General features: G+C 38.1%; 2 protein-coding genes across 2 annotated transcripts; one reads left to right on the forward strand and one right to left on the reverse strand.

Moving 5' to 3' along the window:
• Positions 1-6,842: 6,842 nt before the first annotated feature.
• Positions 6,843-9,913, reverse strand: LOC149943841 (dnaJ homolog subfamily A member 1-like). The gene is made up of 7 exons (XM_090174643.1): positions 9,718-9,913; positions 9,350-9,496; positions 8,989-9,286; positions 8,755-8,934; positions 8,453-8,689; positions 7,306-7,502; positions 6,843-7,239 (listed from the first exon to the last, which is right to left on the reverse strand). Exons 2-7 carry the CDS (start codon positions 9,476-9,478, stop codon positions 7,141-7,143), a joined length of 1,140 nt encoding a protein of 379 aa, XP_090030769.1. The 5' UTR covers positions 9,479-9,496; positions 9,718-9,913; the 3' UTR covers positions 6,843-7,140.
• Positions 9,914-12,665: 2,752 nt separating this feature from the next.
• Positions 12,666-18,002, forward strand: LOC149943842 (uncharacterized). Its single transcript, XM_090175925.1, has 7 exons — positions 12,666-12,719; positions 12,809-13,000; positions 13,062-13,095; positions 13,289-13,368; positions 13,432-13,646; positions 13,708-13,914; positions 16,664-18,002. The coding sequence occupies exons 2-7, from the start codon at positions 12,835-12,837 to the stop codon at positions 16,691-16,693; spliced, it is 732 nt and encodes a 243-aa protein (XP_090032051.1). The 5' UTR covers positions 12,666-12,719; positions 12,809-12,834; the 3' UTR covers positions 16,694-18,002.
• Positions 18,003-21,450: the final 3,448 nt, after the last annotated feature.

The raw sequence follows: 21,450 nt of genomic DNA on the forward strand, positions 1-21,450 counted from the left end.
CAAATCAATTTAGGCCAAAAGGTAAAAATTGAGTTTTAAGTATTGTTTTTTATTAGTTAATTTAAGTGAAACTTATTTCCAAAGGGAATGATAATTTAGCTAGTTGCTCAAACGTAAAGGTTTGTAGAACTTAGTAGAAAATAATATCAAAGACTGTCATAAAACAACTGGTACGATGAAATGTATATATTAGTAAAGGCAGGAGCTGGTAACGGGGTCATGAGTTCAAACTTAAATTTCAAATAGAATCTAGTAAACGGTTTGTAGAAATGGTGGAAGAGCGCAACAATAGACCTACAAAAAGGAGCTGTGTGTCAGTTGGAGCAAGTTCCAGCGAAAATATATCTACATAACTTGATTGTAAACAGTTTCATTTGAAACCACTCTATTAAATTTTAACATGATTTTCTTAGTCGATAGCTACGCCGCAAAATTTTCGTTTTGAAAACGAAAACATTTGAGAGAGTTGGCCGTTTTTGGTCTATCGAAATCTGGCAACCTTGCCTGCCTTCCGGCCTGCATCTCCATACCGATTTTTTTTTTTTTTTTAGAAGCTCGTTATGAGCGATTGTAACGGGTGGGACAATTCAGTCCGCTCGTCCATTTGATTAATCAGGTGCGAGATATGTGTTACGGCCACGCCAACGGGGGGATACTTAGGGATAGGGTTGGAACACCCGTGGCGGAAGTATGACAACCACCCGTTGGGGGATTAGTGGTCGTCCTCACACGGCCATCCACAAACTCTGCCTCCCGGACGCCTGGGATTACAGGAGTGAGCCACTACTCCCGGCCCCTACCGAAAATGGCCGACGATTACGCCGCCGAAAATATTTTACTAAACTCATCGGCGGCGTTTTTGACCATTATTTTGAATTATCGATTAGTGGAAATTCCTACAATTGAAATTCAAATGCAAATAAAAATATTCAAACAGAAGATAGCAAAACATACGAAAACAAAAAGGTTCAAGCCGTTGGATTTAAGACCAAAAAGGAAACATCATATTTAAGAACTATAAGCAAACAGAAATCTTAAATAAAAAGGTTGCAATTGAAAATAAATAAACTAAATGAAAAGTTGGCAAGTAACGTACACAAAGGTATGAGGATTACTAGAATTATTTCAAGAAGAATTGATCAATCTTGGTTTATTTCAAAAGATGATATGCATCAGCATCTTTCATGTGTTGATTACTTGAAAGAAATAATAATTTTTTTGTACAACTTTCCATTCGTAGTACATTGGAAAAACCTATAGAGAGGCTGATTTTTGGAAAAACATAATTTAAACCACAAGTATGACAAAGCCCAGAAACGTCTAGATCGCAAATTACTTAAGGTTCAAAACCGTTCAACATTAACAAATACTTATCAAACATTTCAGTCGTTAACCATTTGGTTAACATATACTTGGATTAATAATATTCAAATTATTTATCCAAGAAATATCCTTGGATTAATGATCATTAATTTAACCTCTGGCCCTCATTCAAATAACAAAGGCCAAAAATAACAAAAAAATAGTTAATATATAAACTTTACTAAAATAAATCGTTTAATATAATTAGATAATAACTTACTTTTTATCATTATCTTAATAAATTATATTTAAAATCCTCTAAACAATCATATTTCTTTATTAAAGCTGCACATCTGATTCTTTGGATTTCATTCAAAATGTAAACCAACTAGTCGAGAAATAAACCCGTGAAGAAAAACAGCTTTCTTCCGGCCGATAGAAGACGCCGGCAAAACAGGGGGAAGCAGCGATGTATATGGAGTTTCATATCTCTATATTGTCAGTGTCTCTGGTAGCATATCTATCACAAAACTGTGTAGGCTGGGCTCCTCTCATGTTAAATTTAGTGAAATTGTGGAATGGAATTCTTAACCGCTCAAAAAAAGAGCGAAAATTTAACTGCTTTAAATTAATACATTCATGCTGTTATACATCAAGATAATATGGTAAAACATTCTATAGTACACAAAGAATAATGCCCATAGCATTATTAAAATTATTATTATTTTAAAATTTCCAATGATGAATGATTTCCAATATTGTCCTATATAGCTTTGAACATTTGCAGCTCTGCATTTGTGGTTTGTTTGCAGAGGTAATATCAAGAATGTATTGAAGTTACTAAGAATATTGGACTACAGGATTCTGATTCCCATCCTCGCAGCCTTTGGAGCTTAAATTCGTCTGCTTTCCCATTCAAGTTTGCTATATGATATATGGTATAACCATATGTAACATAATTACTCATAAGTATGCCACTGTACCTTTATTCCATTCAAAAATCTTCACTAACGGTTTGTTTCACCACGAACCAGTAAAAAGGTGGACTACGTTAGGTTTTAACCTTTTTATTCATCCTAGTAATTTTGGGAGTCACACTATTGGCTAGTAACATATTTATTTAAGCCAATGGAAAACCTCTAAATTGAGAAGGAATTTTTTGCGTCGGAATTTTAGTCAGCCCAATGTAGCTTTATTTATAAACTCGCTCGGTTTGTGCGGATGAAGTTAAATTATGATTAATTTAGAAAAATAAAAGGTTAGGGAAAATGACCAATAAGTGATCGCTTTCCGAAAATGGAACAAGTCGTCGAAGTGGGATATTCCAGCGTTATTAAAACCCATATCAAGCCTAGAAGAGTTAGGCCAAGACTGCAACCCATAGAGATAGAAAAGAAATAGAGGGAAGATTACCGCGTTAAGGCACCCCTGTTTTTGACCGGCAAAATTCATCCTTCCCCCCACCTACGCATGTTAGCAAGCGGAGATGGGCAGAATTTGCAACGCCATCTATCCTTCTTTTGTTTACAGCAAATGACAGTTGATTTTCCAAAAGGCATAATGTATTTCATTTCACCGCGCGTCGATGGCGCCACTTAATCTGTCCGTCTCGTGGTTTCCTACATGGGCGAAAAGGGGGTCGGCACTCGCGCTCAACTTCGCCAGATACAATAGTGCCTCTATTTCTTTTCTATCTCTATGCTCCAACCTTGTAGATGTGCCAGAAAAGCTCAACCTGAATTTCAACTATTTTTCCAATAAACCTGCTTCTTTTATTTGACAATGCAAATTTATTTTAGAACGTGAGTCTCCGAGAACTTCATTAATTTTCAAATTAATTACATTAACAGAACTTGACACTATATTGTAGTTCATTTTAGCTCCTAAGCCTTGGTTGTTCAAACCGGTTTGTTTATTAAAATAATGGGCGTCGGTTTATCAGACGTAGAGCTAATTATACGACGGCATTATCGGCATTTGAGATTCGATGACGTCAAATATGACATCAATATTACGTAGGGTACGGATGACGCAATATCTGTGAAACAAACCGTTAGTGAAGAAATAGAGCTAGTGGAATACTTATGAGAAATTATGTTACATATGGTCAAAGATAATTTAAACTTCGTACCCTAGATTCGAAATCACTCTCTCGCGCGTTGCCGATAGCGTTTACCCACTTCCCGCCGGAACTCAGAAAAAATTCGCTCCTATGGTGGCGCACTACTGCCATCTAGGGATAGAAACTAATTTTTTTTTGGAAGTTGCGGTGCGTAATTTGATGCGTTTTGCGTTCAACTCGAAGTTTTAAAACATGATGGACCACAATTATAGCACTAAAAAAGTTTCAAATCGAAAGAAAAAACCTAGACTTACTAAAGGTGAGTAATATAATCTTACAAGCGATTCAAGCATAATTTGACTAAACTTAATAGTTCATTCAATTTCATTTACCATTTTAATAGGGTTCGTGTTTAACATCGACATTCTTAAGGAATATTTGCCTGAAAGTTTTTATTGGAAATATATGATTTACAATTAAGCGTGTTTCTATAAATACTCTTGTTTTAAATAAAACAAATCTAGGCCTAAATATGGCGCCTTACCGCAACCGATGGAGCCGATTTTTCTGAGGTCACGTGCCGGAAGAGGGTAAACGCTTCGTAACAAAACCGTGAATGGGTCCATGGGAAAGCTCTCAGAATTCGAATCTAGGGTACGAAGTTTAAATTATCTTTGATATGGTATAACCATTGAGTTGGGAATATTAATCTAGAGGTCCAATCAAAACGTCGGATTTCAGTATTTCGCGAAACAAGTTTTTAAAAATAAGAATACTGTCGTCTGCTCCCATCGGCGTCCCAAATGACGAGAAAACGTTATCATTCTACCCGTGGCGCCGTCTATCTCTCAATGGTTCGTTCAAATAAGACGCGTTTTCAAGCAAAAAGATTTTTTTTCTTCAAAATAATGGATGGCGCCACGGGTCATATGATAACGTTTGCTCGTCATTTTAGAGCAGACGGCACATTCGTATTTTTCAAAAACTTGTTTCGCGGGGAGCAGATTTGATTGGATCTCTAGATTAATATTCCCAACTCAATGGGTATAACCTGGAATGCTCCATAAATGCAGACGAACTTTCTCCATAAAAGCTGTGAGGATGGTACCAGGGGTTAATGCTATGCTCAAATATTCTTAGTAACTTCAATACATTCTTGGTAATATCTAAATATGATAGGGCTTTTACGGTACCCTGAGTCCAAGGTTCGTAATAAAGGGAACTATAAGTTTGCCTCGATCGCATGGTATTTTTTATCAAAATATTACGGCTTTTGCGTTGCTAGGTAAAATCGTGACGTCAGTCAGATGAGATCGTATTGAAAATCAACGGAGGCTCATCTGGGTGACGTCATCAAATTTATCTCGTACAGAAATTTTTTCAAACATCTTCTTGATCGAGACCCCTTGCCCTGACTCCTGAGTCTACTATCGTCAAGTGCCACACCGTCATTTGAATTTTATTAATTTCCCGAGCGAGCTCTAGAAATACGGGAGAAGAAATCCCAGAATAAGATTGGCAAAATCTGTTATCACGAGGTTAGGAAGAGGAGGAGCTACGTAAATTTCAGTAAAAATTTTCATTAATACTGTTCAGTAACTCATTTTTAAAACAAGCGCTAAATTACCGATGGTTTTCGAAATTTCAGAAGTTGTTGAACGGCCTCGGTTAACCGCGATTTTTGTTTCATTTTAAAATGGCGGGAGAAATGGAAGAAATAAACAAAGGCTTAACTTAGCCTAACTATTAATAGGAAAAGCAATTGATAAATAATCATAAATTAAACATTTTTCGTAATCAGTCATTAATGAATAAACTATTCCCATGGCTGTCAGTTAATTATGCTGTAACAACATCATTTTTCTCTGAAGACGCCATCCACCAAAATCCTGATAATTTAAAAAATTAAGGAAAACAGGGCACTACGGGATTCATCGGGCTTCTGAGCTTATAGAAATCGGATAACAAACTAGAACGCTTAATCGAATGGCTGGCAGCCCACCGATTAGATTCTTGGCTAAAACGACAGTAACACCATCTACGCCGAAGCTTGGTCTACTTTGTGAATAACGTAGGCACTGATGCAAATAACAATTTACAGGTGTTATTGATTCATTAGTGGTCTTTTCCACTTTCTTTAGCTGTAAGTATATAGCGAGAGAAGGCTGCAACTATCCAGAATGTGGTTTTCGGATTCAAATTTTTCGAAAGGTAAATACAGCATTTCTTTGTTATTTTACCAGATGATAGATTATCTTTTGAATCAGCGCTGAGCTCAACGGTCAGCGGTTTTTTGCTGAACGGGTTTTTTGACTTCCGGTTTTGACGTCACGTTGATCATTGGAGACTCAGCGGAAACATCGGCTGAGCGAGATGGTTTTTCCCATAGAAATCGCATAGGTAACTAGAATTCTGCTGCCTACGGCCCAGCTTGACGCCAGTTCGCCTTGAACCTTCAGCCAATGAGAGGCCGTAGAGTGGTTCCGCCAAGGAGGATAATAATCCTCCTTGGATCCGCTACTAAGGCGGGAGATAGTTGACGTCATTCTCTCTGGTGACATTAAATTCTTGGCAGAACCACTCTTTGAGCTCTGATTGGCTGAGATCTGGCTATCGTCTGCCACGGCGTTTGGCCCATTTGCCAGTTACACGGCAGCATTCTAGTTACCTATGAGATTTCTATGGTTTTTCCGTTGCTCATCGGTGTCGTGACGTCATTCGACAAAGTTAAAGTGCTGACAATCGTGACGTCACAACCGGAAATTCGAAAAGTCGTTCTGTTCCAAGGTTCTTTCAACCACTTTTATCGGCTCAGCGCGGGCTCCGATGACTACTTACTGAACGTAACCCGTAATAGGCGTTTCCATAAAATAAAACCATAAAAAATTGAAGTACATATTTTTTTTCTCTGCGTCACGATCCTATGCTTTTTAGTAATTTATTGGCACGGGCGTTTCACACGTGAAATTTAAATTCCAAAATCCTTAGGTGGTTTCTTTTCATCTGTTCTCGGACTAAAAGTGTATTCTTTTACCTTAAACCTGTTTCGCCTGTTCCGAGCATGAGAATTTACTCCGCCCCATAAACTATTCGCTTGTTCCCGAGTATTGGGCTATTCTTTCTACTCCTTCTGTAAAGGAGTAAATCGGATTTTGTCAGCTGCTATCCAGATTCTTCCAGAATTTATCCGCTAAAAAGGCCACAGGCAGTCATGTTGGAAAGACGTTTTTACTCTGACTCACACTATTCGCCACCACAGAATCGGAGTAAAATGACTTCAAAGCCTTAATCTTCTTACTTTACTCTGAAATCCCGGAATAGGCGAAAAGAAACCAACTAGTATCGACTCGAGCGCTCTCTCTCTATAAACACATTTACACGACCTCCTGTATTTTATCGAAGCACCTATTCAAAGCTTAATAGAAATAATTAAACTTATTGTCAATGAAAATAGGGTTTAATATATTTATCGTCCATATATAATTGACCAATACATAAAATTTTAATATAACTACTCATAAAATTCTAATTAAAACAATCGAATATTTTCGTCTCCTTGGACAAGTAAAATAAATGCCTAAAATTTTTTATGGAACATTATTTGGTATGCTCTGTAGAAAGATTGCGAATTTTTTTTACAAACATGGGGTAAATATGTATAATAACACGGGTATAAATGTTTATTTAGGGCTACAAGTTAATAAATTAAATTGGGAATTGTAAATGTTGTAAATAGTTGCTTAGATGAGTTCAAAGGCTCGCTGCTTCTTGTGTATCTAAGCATGGCAATTGCAGTCCTGAACAGGACAACACCTAGCGGGAAAGAGTTCGTTTCTTACCGTTTCTAATTCCTTGCCAATGTCTTTAAGGAAAACCTACTCAAGAAAGTTTAAATTAGCTTTAAAATTGAACTATTCAGAATACCGTTAGCAGTTGCGTACCGCTCTAGCACATCTGTGAGTTGGTCCTGTGTTAGGTTGTAAGAGAGAATTCAAGGCAGAAAGTTGTTCTTGAGATAAGCGTTTTGGAAAATTCACTCGGTACTCTAAGACTAGTTTTCCGTGTTTTTCAGGGTTAAAAATATCGGGCATTCCTTCTTTTTCAACAATATTTCTGGTCCCTGATGTTATGATTTTACCTACAATACAAATATGTTTGAAACTAATTGCAGTTAGCTTTTGTTTAGGCATGTGCGAGTGCTCGATCAAGCTTCAAGCCGAGTACTCAGCCCAAAGCTTGAAAATAGTTAGGGCCTCAAATCGAGGCCTATGCTTAACTTTTGAGTACTCGAAACTATTATTCAAACAAAGGCACTACTCAAGAGCTTTAAAAAATGGCGGGAAACGGTCAGTGGTGTAGCTGGTGGTCCTCAGGGCCCGCGGTGTGGGGGGGGGGGGGCTCAAGCTTCGGAGGGGGGGCCCCCTAACCATAAAAAAATTAAAAAGGGGGGCCTGATAGAGATTTTTGCGGGGGGGGGCCTCTGAGTTCTCAGCTACGCCACTGGAAACGCTACTAAAAAAATTCCCTTTGGTCCCGCGCCTAAAGATTTCTTATTGGGTGAGGTACAAGTACTAGCGGTTTCTGATTGGTCACTCAATTTAAATGTAGAAAACGAAACCAAAACCACAAGTTACATGAAGTAGGGTGCCCTAGCTGTTTATTGTCAGTTGTTTGGCGGTTCATCAGTTCACTATTTTCTTATTGTAATCCCTTGTATGGCCAGTTATTAATTTAGACTTTACAAATATGGCTTCAAAAAAACATAAAAGCTCTGGCAGTAAATATTCTTTTAATGAAGAAATAGTAGATCCTAGTGATTGAGCTGTAACCCTAATTATTCGAGTACTAGAAACCCCCTGTTTAAGCTAAGCCTAATTATTCGAGTACTAGAAACCCCCTTTTTAAGCTAAGGCTAATTATTCAAGTACTCAACCAACTTTTAAAGCTTAGCCTAAAAGTTCGAGAGCTCGATAAAATTTTAAAGCTCAGCTCGATACACTAAAAGATAAACTTTTCATACGCTAAACTTGGCTGGAAACCCAAAAACCAAGGCTCGCACATGCCTACAAGTTTTGTTGAAATATTTACCATTTGGATTAAGCGTTATGACTAGTTTCCTCCCGTCTAAACTCAATATTTGTTTTCTACACCCTAATATTGACTCCCGTAAAGAAATGTCCACCGTTCTGACAAGTTTGATAATATTTTCTCTTCGGTAATGGGGATGCTCCGAGTATTTTATTTTGAATATTCTATCTCCAGGTCCAAATCCAGGTAGTTCATCACCTTCTGATGTGAATGAGACTTCTTGCCCTTCTAGCATGCCTAAAATATTTTTTTTTATTAACAAGTTGTTTAATTATTACTTATATGAAATAGTTGGTAGTTACCTTTTTTTAATTGAATGACATATTTTTTATTCTTAACATAAAATTTTACACCTTCGCAAGCGCTGCAAAGTACAGACTGTAAACATTTCCCCTGACAAGTTAAACACGTCGTATTTTCTGCGCTTTTCCCCATTCCACCACAATCAAGACACCTCTCAGAGCCCAGAGTCACTCCTAGACCTTTAATGAGAAAACTTATATTTCACGCAAAATCTACTAGCCAAATTTACAGACCTCGACAATTAGTGCAATTTGTAATTTTTTCTACTGTTGCTTCTACCGTACTCCCGACATAGATATCTTCCAAAGATACGTATTTTTCGTGTATTGAGTTTGGGCTTTTGGCAACTTTTACATTTTGGATATTGCCGTTGTATTTTTTGAGCAATAGATCCAGGTCTCCCCATGAAAAATTGAAAGCGGCAAACATTTTAGAAATGCCATTTTTCATAGCATCTTCACCACCTAAGTCATATGTGCGTCGATTACTGGGATCAGATAGAACTTTATATGCCCTCGTTATGTCTTTAAACTGAAAAAAAAAATAATTTAATAAGCAAAATTGGTTTTGGATTTTATGTAAAAATTATCTTACTATTTCACTTCCTTCCGGGTTTTTATCTGGGTGAAATTGTATGGCTAATTTGCGATATGCTTTGGTTAACTCTACTTGAGAGCAGTTATAAGGAACGCCCAATAAATTGTAATACGAACGGGTGGTCATTTTGTTTTCTGAATTTACCTTAAGAAATTCATGCAAAAATTATTTTTAGTAAAATAGAAAACTTCAATAAACCATTAAACTAAACAAATAGTGAGTTAAATTTAAACGTATTCCCTTTATTTGATTTTTCTGTTTCCCCCCTGTATCCATCATTACTGTCCTTGAATGGTAATCGCATGCATCTATTCAGTTAACCCTAATGTCAAAATTAATTTGATATTCATTTTTTACTATCTTACCTAGTTTAATATTGAAGAAATTCTTGTAAAAACTCTATTTATTCGCCATAATTAAAATAATTTAAAACTAATGGTCCTAATGTTTTTTAACTTTTTTATATTTATTTTATTTATCACAAACATTGGAATTTTCAACCAAAACGAACTTGGCTTCTCCGCAGACGGCGCCGCAAAGGCTGTCTGCTAATGAATGACTCACGACCGATCTATACGACTACGAATTCTTATTTTTACCGCTCTTGGAGCGTTCCTAGATTGCTCTAGAGTCTCGTAATGCAATTTTTATGGGTGGTAACATGGAGGAAAGATAAGGAGAGCCAAGTCACTACTTTAGAACAACGTTGATTTCAGTACATTTCTTGAACAGTGGATGGTAGCTATTCTAAAATTATTAAATTATTTAATCCGTAAGATAACAAGATGGCGCTCTCCTAATTTTCAAAGTTACAATGCTGGCCGCCATCATTAAAATAATATTTTAATAGCTTACTGACGGAAGTTTATACGCAAGATGGGCGATAGCATCACATTTAAAAAAGTGACACGGTTTCTCAATAACCTTTAGTTCCTATACGAACCTTCCTCAATTCGAGATATAAAAATCAAACCATTAAACTATACCTGGTTTGACCAGCATTCAATTAATTGGAAACCCTTAAACAGAATTTGAACTCGACAGCTAGTTCGTTATAACCTAGGGAAATGGGTGATTCGGTGCGTAAGGGATATTGTAAAGCCATCACCGAAGCGGAACGCTGGAATATAGATTTGCATAGGTTTAATTTTATGTATCATAATTTTACAATGACAGGTAAGTGTGTCAAAATATAACTTGGCGTAAATCGTGACTAATACAATGAACTAAAGTGAAAATAAATTTCCATATTGATGGTAGATCACCTAGTTTCTCTTTTCATTCACCAAGTTTAATACAAAATAGGGATTAGGATGTATAATTGAATCAGCGACGGAGCTATATAGGGAACTTTGTAGCTTTGGCTGTGGGTTTAATTTTTTTCAATGGGAAAACGTAGAACTGTATAAGGCAAGAACATATCTACTAATTATTTTCCTGGCATCACCTACTAAATATTTAGTGGTGCCCTCGGTGGTATGAAATGGGATTAAATAATGTGAAACCTAAATTTTAAATAATAATTACTGGTAATGTGTTAAATGTAAAGATATACATATATACTATTTAGATATTAAATAGTGAAAATGATAAATTTAAATGATATAATTCTTATAATTTTTATTATTCGCGACCGAAACGATCGAGTCTAGGAGGCGTAACGGCGCTAACTTCTATTTACGAAGCACGTTTTTTCCTAAATAAGCTTCGTGCGTAGTTTAAATTTTGGTCTCAAGTATCGCCGTCTACCGAACGAGTTTTAATTGAATATATGAAAGCTGTCTTCTCGTTCAAAATTATCTCTGCATAACAGCTGAAAGTTTCAACCGAAAAACATGGAAATTCAAAAGTCGTCTGCTATTTCTTCACATATTAAGGCATGCAGCGCTATATTTCCTAAGCTCGAAGTCTATAAACTTATCAAATTTATATTAAAATGCAATTATCATTATTTAAAATGTAAAATTTACCAATAACGATGAGGAAAAACTAATAGCGTCTGCTTTAGCCGCTACCTATCAAACCCAATAGGGCGCAGCGATAGTTTTCGGTCGCGAAAATAATAAAATTAAAAATGGTTAAAAATTAGTTAATTTTTAGTACAGCCAAAGTTTTGACAAGGAAACCCTCCCCTTGTCTAACGCGTGTGGGCTCTCTTTCAAATATTTTAATCAATATTTTTTCAAAATGTCCGTCAAAGAGTTACGTGGTAATTGCATTGTAATTGGCTATCAGGTGACGAAATTAGGCTCTTTCGATACACAACGAACCACGGCCAACTTTGATTTCTCGCGCATCTCTCGCGCTACAGCGGCCATCTCATTCGTTGACGTTTCTGTGTTAACCTATGAGCAAAAGATGTGTATGACGTCAGCGCCCCTAGCGGATTATTATTTTTAGTATAGTTTTTACATTGAAGACAATATAACCACCGAGCGTGGCGCTGAACTCCTACACATTATAGTACAGTTTATAGGGGGAAAATCCTTGCTCGCGGAATGGACGCTTCAATAAAAGATACTCGGTTTCTACTCCCCTCTCCAAATTCATCTGGGAAGAAGCTATTTCCGGTCGGTCGGTTAAACGGTTAGAATGGCTAGCCAAAAAGTCATATTTTAGCCACTTAGAGACGCGTTTTTGCCCTCATGAGAATTTTGCGTCAGATAAGAAACGCGTCGGCTCACGTGTATAAGGAACATACTAATGTTAATTTTCGATAATTTATTTTAAGGTAAAATATATAATGTTACTAAAACTAAGTATAAGAAGGTATTATTATTATTATTATCATCCTCTTATGGTATAAATAATTAAAATTATATGTATTATTTTTATAATACCGGGCAATTTTAAAGCTTCTCATGGAGGCAGAGTTAATTCATTTCGTATAAAATTATCTTTTGGAGATGAAAACTCATTCCTTTAGAAATAAACATATTACTTTTGCAGTACGGTATGCAACAAGTGTTTCCTTTTAACCAGGTAACTTTTTTGGCATGTTAAGGCTTAGCATAAACCGATGTTACGTTCGAGAAAGTTTCCAGCTTTCTAATATTTCAACAAGCACTATATAAATAATAACTTACGAGTCCTGGCTGTCGGAAATATTACTTCTTGGCAATTTCTGGGAAGATGTTTTATTTAAGAGCCTAATCGACGAATGTGTTGGCCGTTGTAGCGAGAACAGCGCGTGATCAAAGTTGGCCGTGAACGAACTAACGTAGCGTATTTAGCCTGGGCCAACTTGTTTCCTTCAATACACTGAGTTGTAAGCACTCAGAACTTCGTGTTGCAGTTTCAGGGCAATGGGAAAGTGCTCTTATTACGAATAAATCCAAGGTTGGTAAAATCGTGCTTTTAAAGGAAGGTAGGGCAACAAGACTAACTAGGTAAATTAGCTTGTATAAATAATATGATAATATATTCAAAATATTTGGTACCATTTTTTTGATGCAGCTGGTGCTACATTCGGAATTCCTAAAATGACAGAAGCCGAAACCTCTGTGATTGACGACTTGAATGCTGAACCAGAAGAAGTTGTTGAGGAATTTATAATCAAAACATATGAATTGTCTTTGGAGGAGTTATACACAGGGAAGGAAATTAATTGGCCTTCGGAAACACATGCAACTTGCGGTAGATGCGGAGGTAATTGGCTACATTTTAAAAATCTCACTAGTTCCACCTGTTTAATTGTGCATATCTGTAGGGCTAGGAAAAACTCTACAACCATATTCATATAGGTAGTTTGCATTGTGACCCATTGCCAAAGCAAAGCAGTAATCGCAGTTTTTATTCAAATCATTTCTTTAAAATTATAAAAGCGTGGAAAAGAAAAAAAAACTAATTTCTATAATAAACTGGATGAACTCTCTGCTAGTGTCATATCCTTCTTGTTGCGGCAACCAGTCTCATGTAAGCTTTCTTAATTAACAGAAGAGATTCAAACTGCTACGCTTGTAAAGGATCTGGCAAAAAGATAATTATGCGTAACTTGAAATTTCAAATTCCACCTGGTAAGAAGTGCTTTAACTTATTGGATATTGATTTAACTAATAAGAAGTTAATTATTTCTATAGGTGCAGAAGATGAATACGAAAGAGAAATAAAGGGGATTGGTATCCCTCCAAAGAATATCTTAATTCGAATCAAACAAAAGGAGCATCCACACTTTGTTCGCGAAGGATCCGATCTTTTTATATGTCTTAAAATTACCTTCATTGAGTCTTTGTGTGGATTTCAAAAAGTAGTGAAAATGCTAGATGGACGAAAACTTGTGTTTAGTCCTCCTCAGGTTGCGCTATTTAAATTTTGCTTAATATAGGGAGTACTAGTTAACAATTTTATTTGTTTAGGGAACAATAACAGCACCAAACAACATAAAATGTGTGGAAAATGAAGGGTTCCCTGTACGAGGAAGACCGTGTTACAAAGGAAAGTTATATATCCAATTTAAGGTTGATCCTCCTGATCTGTTACCAGAGATGGCTTATAAAGTTGCGGAAATCCTTGGACAAGGGGAAGATTTAAATGTCGATAATAAGGATCTGGATGGAATAGAGGTAACAGTGGAGATATTTAGTTCCTTTTTGACAGGGTTGGCAAAAAGCCGTTTTTTTCTTGAAAAGTAAACTGGTCGGACTGGTTAACACTGTGCCAACCCTGCTTTTTGATGAACTCTGACACACAGATGTTGACATTTTGCTACCTAGGAGCCAGGGCCGTAGCCAGGACATCGATATAGAGCGGGCGAACCATATTTTAGGAGGGGTGAATTGTCCCAAAAGGGCGCGTTGGAGTTGAGTTGTAGAAAAGGCTAGGTCGGGCGAAAGAGATCCAGTACGGGCGGCGCCCGTACGGGCCTGCTAGGAGCAAAAGTCAAGTTACGTAACTCTTGATAAAAATTCAATCATGAAATATTTTTGCACTAGACTGACACATTACTTAAATTTAACCAGTTTAACGTGCTTGTTTTGAGAATATGATGGCTCCTAAGACTTGTATCTGCTACCCTGTGGTAAATCCGGGTCAAATTATTTTAAACATAATTTGGCCCTTTAAAGTTTATTGTTTAGTGTAATTTTATTATTAGATTGTGGTTTTTACTATCCAAGATTAAATAGAAACTCATTTTTCTGAAATAATTGTTTTAGAAGTTGCTTGACTTTTTCTCTGAGGTAGCGATTTAAAAACAGAAAAGTTGAAAATAGTAAAAATTGCATAATATCACCTTTCTCAGCGCCTGAAAATTTCAAAAAATTCTATATCTAAATTACAAGTTATAAAGTGCTTGTTGAAATAATGGCAACTTTCACCTGCAATATAGGCAACAAGTGTATAATTTCAACAACCACTATATAAACAGTGATTTGCAGGTCCTCCCTCTCAGATATATTACTTCTTGGCGATTTCCTTGAAGATGTTTTATTTAGGCGCCGATTCTTAGAGCTTTTATGTACCTCAATTTCGTCAGTTTGTTCTAGTTATGAGTCTCATAAGTATGCAGTAAATTTATTTTCTTTATCCCTATTATGATATGACGTAAATTACGTCACTTCTCAGACGAAAAACGTGTCATAAAATTTATTTGGGCTATGTTCAGTGAAGCTTAACTGTCTTATACCGTTTTACGTGCCGGGAGTAGTGGCGTACTCCTGTAATCCCAAGCGTCTGGGAGGCAGAGTTTGTGGATGGTCGTGTGAGGAAGACCACCAATACTTCCGCCACGGGTGTCCCCACGTATCCCCCCGTTGGCGTGGCCGTTACACTTACCTCACCCTGATTAATCAGTTATTGTGTGCTGGTGTCTAAGGCCTCAGGTCGACACCGATTTGTGTATCTCAAAAAAAAATACCGTTTTACGTTTGCGTTGATTCCGTTGAGACTTTTCCTATCTCGCTGAACGCATTTTTACGATTGTTGTAATTTTTATAAAATATCGTCTACTGTGTCGTCCGCAGCTAGCCTTCCCGCGTGCTGTGACGTCACGATTCCGTTTAACAACGAAGAAACCGGCTGGAAGAGCAGGTTCAAATGTTTCAGCAACGTTACGTCACACCGGAAATGGAAAAAAGCGTACAGTAGAAAACCGGTTCCGAAATACTGCAACGTTTAATTTGTTGCAAGCTACTGAACGTAGCCCAGTTTAAATTTCAAAACGCACAGAAATTCTCTTGCGTTTCTGGCTTTGACAAGTCTTTAGTTCAGCTTTGTGCATCGCGATCACGAATTTTTGTTTCCAAAATCCATAATTAGCGGTTCAATTCGCGAGCTTAGGTGGCGCTGCGGTGCCACGCTCTTCGGCGATACCGCCTATGATCTAGAGTCTGCTTTTGTCAAATTAGAGAAAAATGCCTAAATATGGGTCTCGTAACTGCTGAGTTACCCGGGAGAAATACAAAACTGAGTAAAATTATAATACAATTGAAATATTACCATTTTATTCGCGACCGAAACTAGTCTAGGTGGCGTAACGGCACTAGCTGCTCCCCATATTAGCGAAGCGTAGCTCCATAGACCTTGGCTTCTCCCAGGTAGCGCCTATGGTCTAGCTTCTGCTACAGAAAAATTAAATAGTCCTAGGAACGTTTTTTTCTTAAATAAACTTACCAAAATGTAATCAAACGATGCAAAAATTATATTAAAATGCAAGTCTAAAGTCAAATTCTCGAATAACGATTAGGAAATACCATAAGTCTATAATATTGTTCCATAGGTTTGTCACTTTGGGGAATATTTTACTGAGAGCTAGTAACGGAGTGACGTCATGACAATACGAAAATCTCCCCCTAGCGAGGCGCTGTCAAAGGCTACGCGTCAATTTGACTAGTGAAAAATTTACCTAAATATTCATAAATAATGGCGAATATGGCGTATCATTAATTAATCCCATTTTATTTAAATAAAATTGTGATCAGCCAAGTCATGTAGCTCAAGTGATAATAAATTCCTATTTTAATACCCTCACTAGTCAGTGACTACTAAAATAAATTAAGTTAGTAGGCTCCCTAGTCAGGCTGACTACTAAAATCCAACCCTGAGCGCTACCTATCTAGTTTTTGACGGCAACCAAAAGAGGGCGTAGCAATAGCTTTCGGTTGTGATTTTACATTTATGGTCCACTTATTGTACGTAATGTGTGAAACAAGTTCTTATTGAAGTTTTTTTTATGGGCTGATTATGTTATGTATGGTTTCTTTTATTCACAAATTATTTATTTAGTCATTTCCAATACTAATGTAGGCGGAATATGGGGTTTTCTCAAAGTGCAAACACCTGCCAGTCTCTTATATTTTTTCATTTCAATTCCAGGTGCAACTTCAACCAGTGGCCGCTTTTTAACAACGCTTATCAATTATTATTTTTTATTTTATTATATTTAACCTTAAACCAACAATTAACAAATAAACGAATGCACACCCTTAAACTCGAGTTTCCACATGGCAACACGTCATTTGGTGGCAGAGGTGTGGCTAGAGCATAGCGCCGATTTGATTTTTCGAAAATCCTCGGCGGCGTTGTTTTTTTCGGCGACCAAGAAAAGCTCAAAAAATTTCGGCGGCGTGATAAAAATTTATCGGCGCTATGCTCCAGGTGTGACGCTTGATAAGCTCTAAGCTCTTTTAAACTTGACTAACCAAGTTACCGAAAGCCGCCACAGCAGCGCTGGCGTCAGGCGGTGCTCTAAGGTAACATTGAGTAGAGTATAGCCACCATTTTGAGCGTAAGTTTATCTTTGGGACAAAGCATGGGGACGTTATTTATCCCAATTTGAGTAAACCGTTCCTTATTTGCTGGTCTAAGTGATCTAGTGATACTTTTTCAAGGAGTTACTAAATTTCCAATACAATTTTGTGCAACATTCTCAAAAATTGAAAAATAAAATATAAGCTTTTATGCTTAAGGTTCAAATCCTACACAAGCCTTTAAAATATTTTTCGTTACTTATTGGTTTTAATTTAAATATTGGATTATTGGTTAAACATTATAAAGTCTTAAAATATTATGAATATCTGTTGGCTTAGTTCATCAATATTAAAGGGAATATAACCTCAGGTATTTGGTGTCGAACACCAACGCTTGCAGCTCTGGCTTTGGCTTTAAAAATGTTTGGCGCCACTGTACAGGGACATTTGAAAAATTGAAAGATTGCTTTGCAGGTTATATTCCCTTTAATTAATAATACCTAGATTATTCTCTTATGAAGAACACGGAACGATTGTATATAAAACCAAGAACGTATTTAGATACCTAGGAGCAACAAACACAAGGAGAACGTAGCTAGCCTTTAAACACGCTAACGCAGTGTTGTGTACAAATTTCATTGGACGAACTTTACGCTGAACGTTTTCCGAATTTTCCCCTTCCAACGGCAGCAGGCGCGAAAGCGTCTAACCAATGAAAAATTCAAAAATGTGCACAAGAAAATAGACGACTTTTGACGGGTTGAGTTCTCCTTGTGTGGGGTGCGGTGTTTGTTGCTCCTAGCTAGAACCAAGGCTATTTTAGGGCCATGATCTTATACTTTACAGAATGGCTACACCCTAAAATCCACTCGTAGCGCCATCTTGATGTTGTAAAACCAGGATAATGACCTAGGTTAAAATGCCGGAACCAAACATATTTTCAAATAAAATCTTTTTTTTATTTACTATGTAATGTGTAATTTCAATTCAATGCACATTGCTATACCACATTTTACTGGCCTAGACTCTCCGCCAGGGGTGGGGAAAATGCACCTACAAAATATTTTACGCCCACTATAGTGGTAGTCTTTAAGCTAATTTTCACACTTTAAGCAAAAACGTTGTGACGCCGTGACGGCTATCGTGGACGCAAAAAAAAAATGTGTTAGGCCTAACGGAGATTTTTGAGTCTATAGGTTTTAATGAAACGTCAATATAACCTTTAATATTTCCGATGCCCATCGTGGTACGGTTTATTTTTTCCCAACTTGCGACTTAGCAATTAGTTGTTGTATGGTTCGATTTCAGTGTGGCATCACGTTTTCCGATGGACATCTGATTAATCGGTTTCTATAGTCGTGCCGATGTCCATACAACAAAATGTTTTCCCGATCCCAAGGATGAATATTTTTTGGCAATTACTTAAAGGGCAACGCAAGTTGTCATGCAGGGAGGGAACTATGTTTTCTTCAACAAGCCGTAAGTAGGTTTTCCAAGGATGATTTTATACAGCGCGAAAGCCTTATTCTCCTTGGCGCAATTTCGCTCTCATTCGCGAATTTTTCGATTTTCTTCGCTGAGTTAGCTCGCAATCATGGACTTTGATATTTAGGATTTAACAATGTTTTGGAATAAAATTATTTGTGAATTGAATATTTTTAATAATGGAAGTTGAAACATTAGGCCTTGGACGCGGTAAATCTCTGCCGCTAGCCTCACATTGGATTAAGAAAATTCAACACCACACACACTCCTATATCCCGTCTCCCTTAACAATTTCCCTTTCATTATACCCCGACATCAGATTGTTGTATTTATATACCCCGTGCACCGCCAAAGCATTACAGGGGTTACTCATCATCTGTCCTGGTCGAGCCGTCGACCTGTATACAAGGATAGGAAATGCTTCCTAAATCACATACACACAACGGTATACACCCGTATACCTGCATCTCCTACTCACGACTCACTCGTGAGTTCGTCAAAATTCACAACGATATAACGCATTACGCGTTCAAGATCGTTGATCGTTTCGTTATCCAGATTGTGGAGACCATTCTCGCGGATTGGTCTCCTTAACAAATGGTTCGTTCTAGGACAATTACGAACATAGTGCTCTGAGTCTGCTTCCAGAGCACCGCATATGCATTTGGGCGATGCAATATAACCCAAGTTGAACAGGTAGAGTGGGAACTTACCATGTCCACTTAGGATTTGCGTCAAATAGTAATTCGTGTTGAAGCTACCATTGACCTTAGGAAAGTACCTCTTAGTTACCCTTCCCTTCTCACTCTCATTCCACGACTCCTGCCACCTTTGAGTCGTCACCTCATTGAGCCACCTTTTAATCACCAACTTAGTTGGCTTCATCTCCTTCTCCTCGGGAAGATTGGTTGCTGACTTTGCAAGAAAGTCAGCCCTTTCATTCCCTGCACACCCAGTGTGCGACTTTATCCAAGTAAAGTTGACTTGAGTCTCCATCCGTTTTAACACCTTACGGATATCATGGCATAAACCATGATTGTTTTTATGATTGCTTAATGCATTAATAGCAAAAAGACAATCTGTAAAAACCGTTGCACCATCACCAGGACGTTGACCATGCGTCCTTAACCAGCAAATACCCTCATGTATTGCTAACAGCTCAAGAGAAAACGCATCCACCTTACCATTAATGCGAGTGACCTCATTGTACACTTCCACACCATCTCTGTACACAGCAAATGCCACTCCGGCACCCCGACCGGATAACGAACCGTCAGTAAACACCTCTATCCCATTGCCATTGGGTAGTTGCTCTGTGATGTTTATACTGCTACTGACCGCTGGGTGGTCCTCCCATGGGTCGCCTGGGTAGAGGTAGTTACCACCACGTAACTCCACCCCACAGTGCTTACTGTCTTCTCTAAAAGAAAAAAACCTGAACACGGCAGCTTCCTGACTCACCACCAGGTCTAACGGTTGAATACCAGCAAGGATCCGCAGCGCATCGCTCGAGACAGTCCGGTAAGCACAAGTAATACGAAGGGCCGCAATTCTCTGAATTGAGCTCAACTTCCTCACCATCACACTATTTTGCGTGCTCTTCCACCAAGCACCGCAAGCGTAAGCCACTACTCTCACAATACACCCATTGTAGATAGTCCTTAACGCTTTATGGTCGAGGCCCCACTCAACCTTTGCAAAACAAGCAATGCTTTGCACCAGCTTCGTCACCCGGACACTTACTTCCTCGAGATGAGGAAGAAAGGAAAGCTTGCTGTCGATGGTGACACCGACAACTTTCAACTTGTCAACATTTGCAATGTTGACGGCTCCCATCTTATAGATACCCCGACATAAGTATATGTATTTGTACCCCGCTGCTCCGCCTTAAGCACTACAGCGGCCACCAAAACAACCAGCCCCGGACAAAAGTGCGCTTTGCGAAACAACGTTCGGCCAGTGAGACAGCCATTTTGACCGCCTCACATATAGCAAACAAACGCCCTCATCACGGCCCAACAAAAGGCGACACCATGGGCTGCCCGAGACCCACCCTCGCACAGCTGAGGACTAGAGTGGCTTCCTCTTCCACTGCAAACTACCCTCCTTAGTAGGTCACAGAATGACGAGTGTGGAACACCCATGAGGTTCCAGTGACCCAGCGCCCCGATCACATGACCTTGAGAGCCGGGTATGGAGCCCCCCACAGGCTCCAGTGACCCCATCACACCACTAGATAGGGACAGTGGGATACCCCGACAGAATATTTATCTTTTTTTATTACATTTATTTTGTAGAAGTTTAGGATCCGATTTGTCGGTAAGCACGGAGACTTCACTTTCCTCGGCCATTTTCGCCGAATGCATGGATTTTGCGTAAAAACCGCGAGAGGCGCATTTATACAAAATAAATTCGGCAAATATGGTTCTGCTTTTTTTACAGAGGGAAAGGCTATGGCAGATAGCGCATGCGCAGTCGTTCTTTTTATCTATAAGATAATTTACCGCCCTGCATGGTCACTTGCGTTGCCCTTTTTTTTTTTCAAAATAAGAAAGATATTTATTTGGTGCCTATGACAGCGGGCCCTTTAACTCAACCTTTGAATCAGCAGTAGATGGCGCCAAGCTCTCCACAAACTCCAGGTTCTTCTTTGCGCGGGAGAGAAAGCTCTTTCAATCGGAAATAAACGATGCAATTCACGTCCTACCGAGAAAAGACTGGTGTTAATTTCGGAAAGTTTTTAATCTGAATTACATTGAGATATATTTTATATTGATAAGAGGACTTTGAACGACAAGATTTAAACCGACGCCCCATTTGGACACAACGCGTAATTCGTATTCCGCCCGTGTTTTGAATATAAAATAGCAACAGACATTTTGACAACTTAAAGGGGAATGTTCAAGCTTTAACCAGTTAGGTAGCCCT

This window comes from Leiobunum rupestre, chromosome 5 (genome assembly GCF_980474605.1).
Source record: "Leiobunum rupestre chromosome 5, qqLeiRupe1.1.hap1, whole genome shotgun sequence".
In the NCBI taxonomy this organism is placed as follows: domain Eukaryota; kingdom Metazoa; phylum Arthropoda; class Arachnida; order Opiliones; family Sclerosomatidae; genus Leiobunum; species Leiobunum rupestre.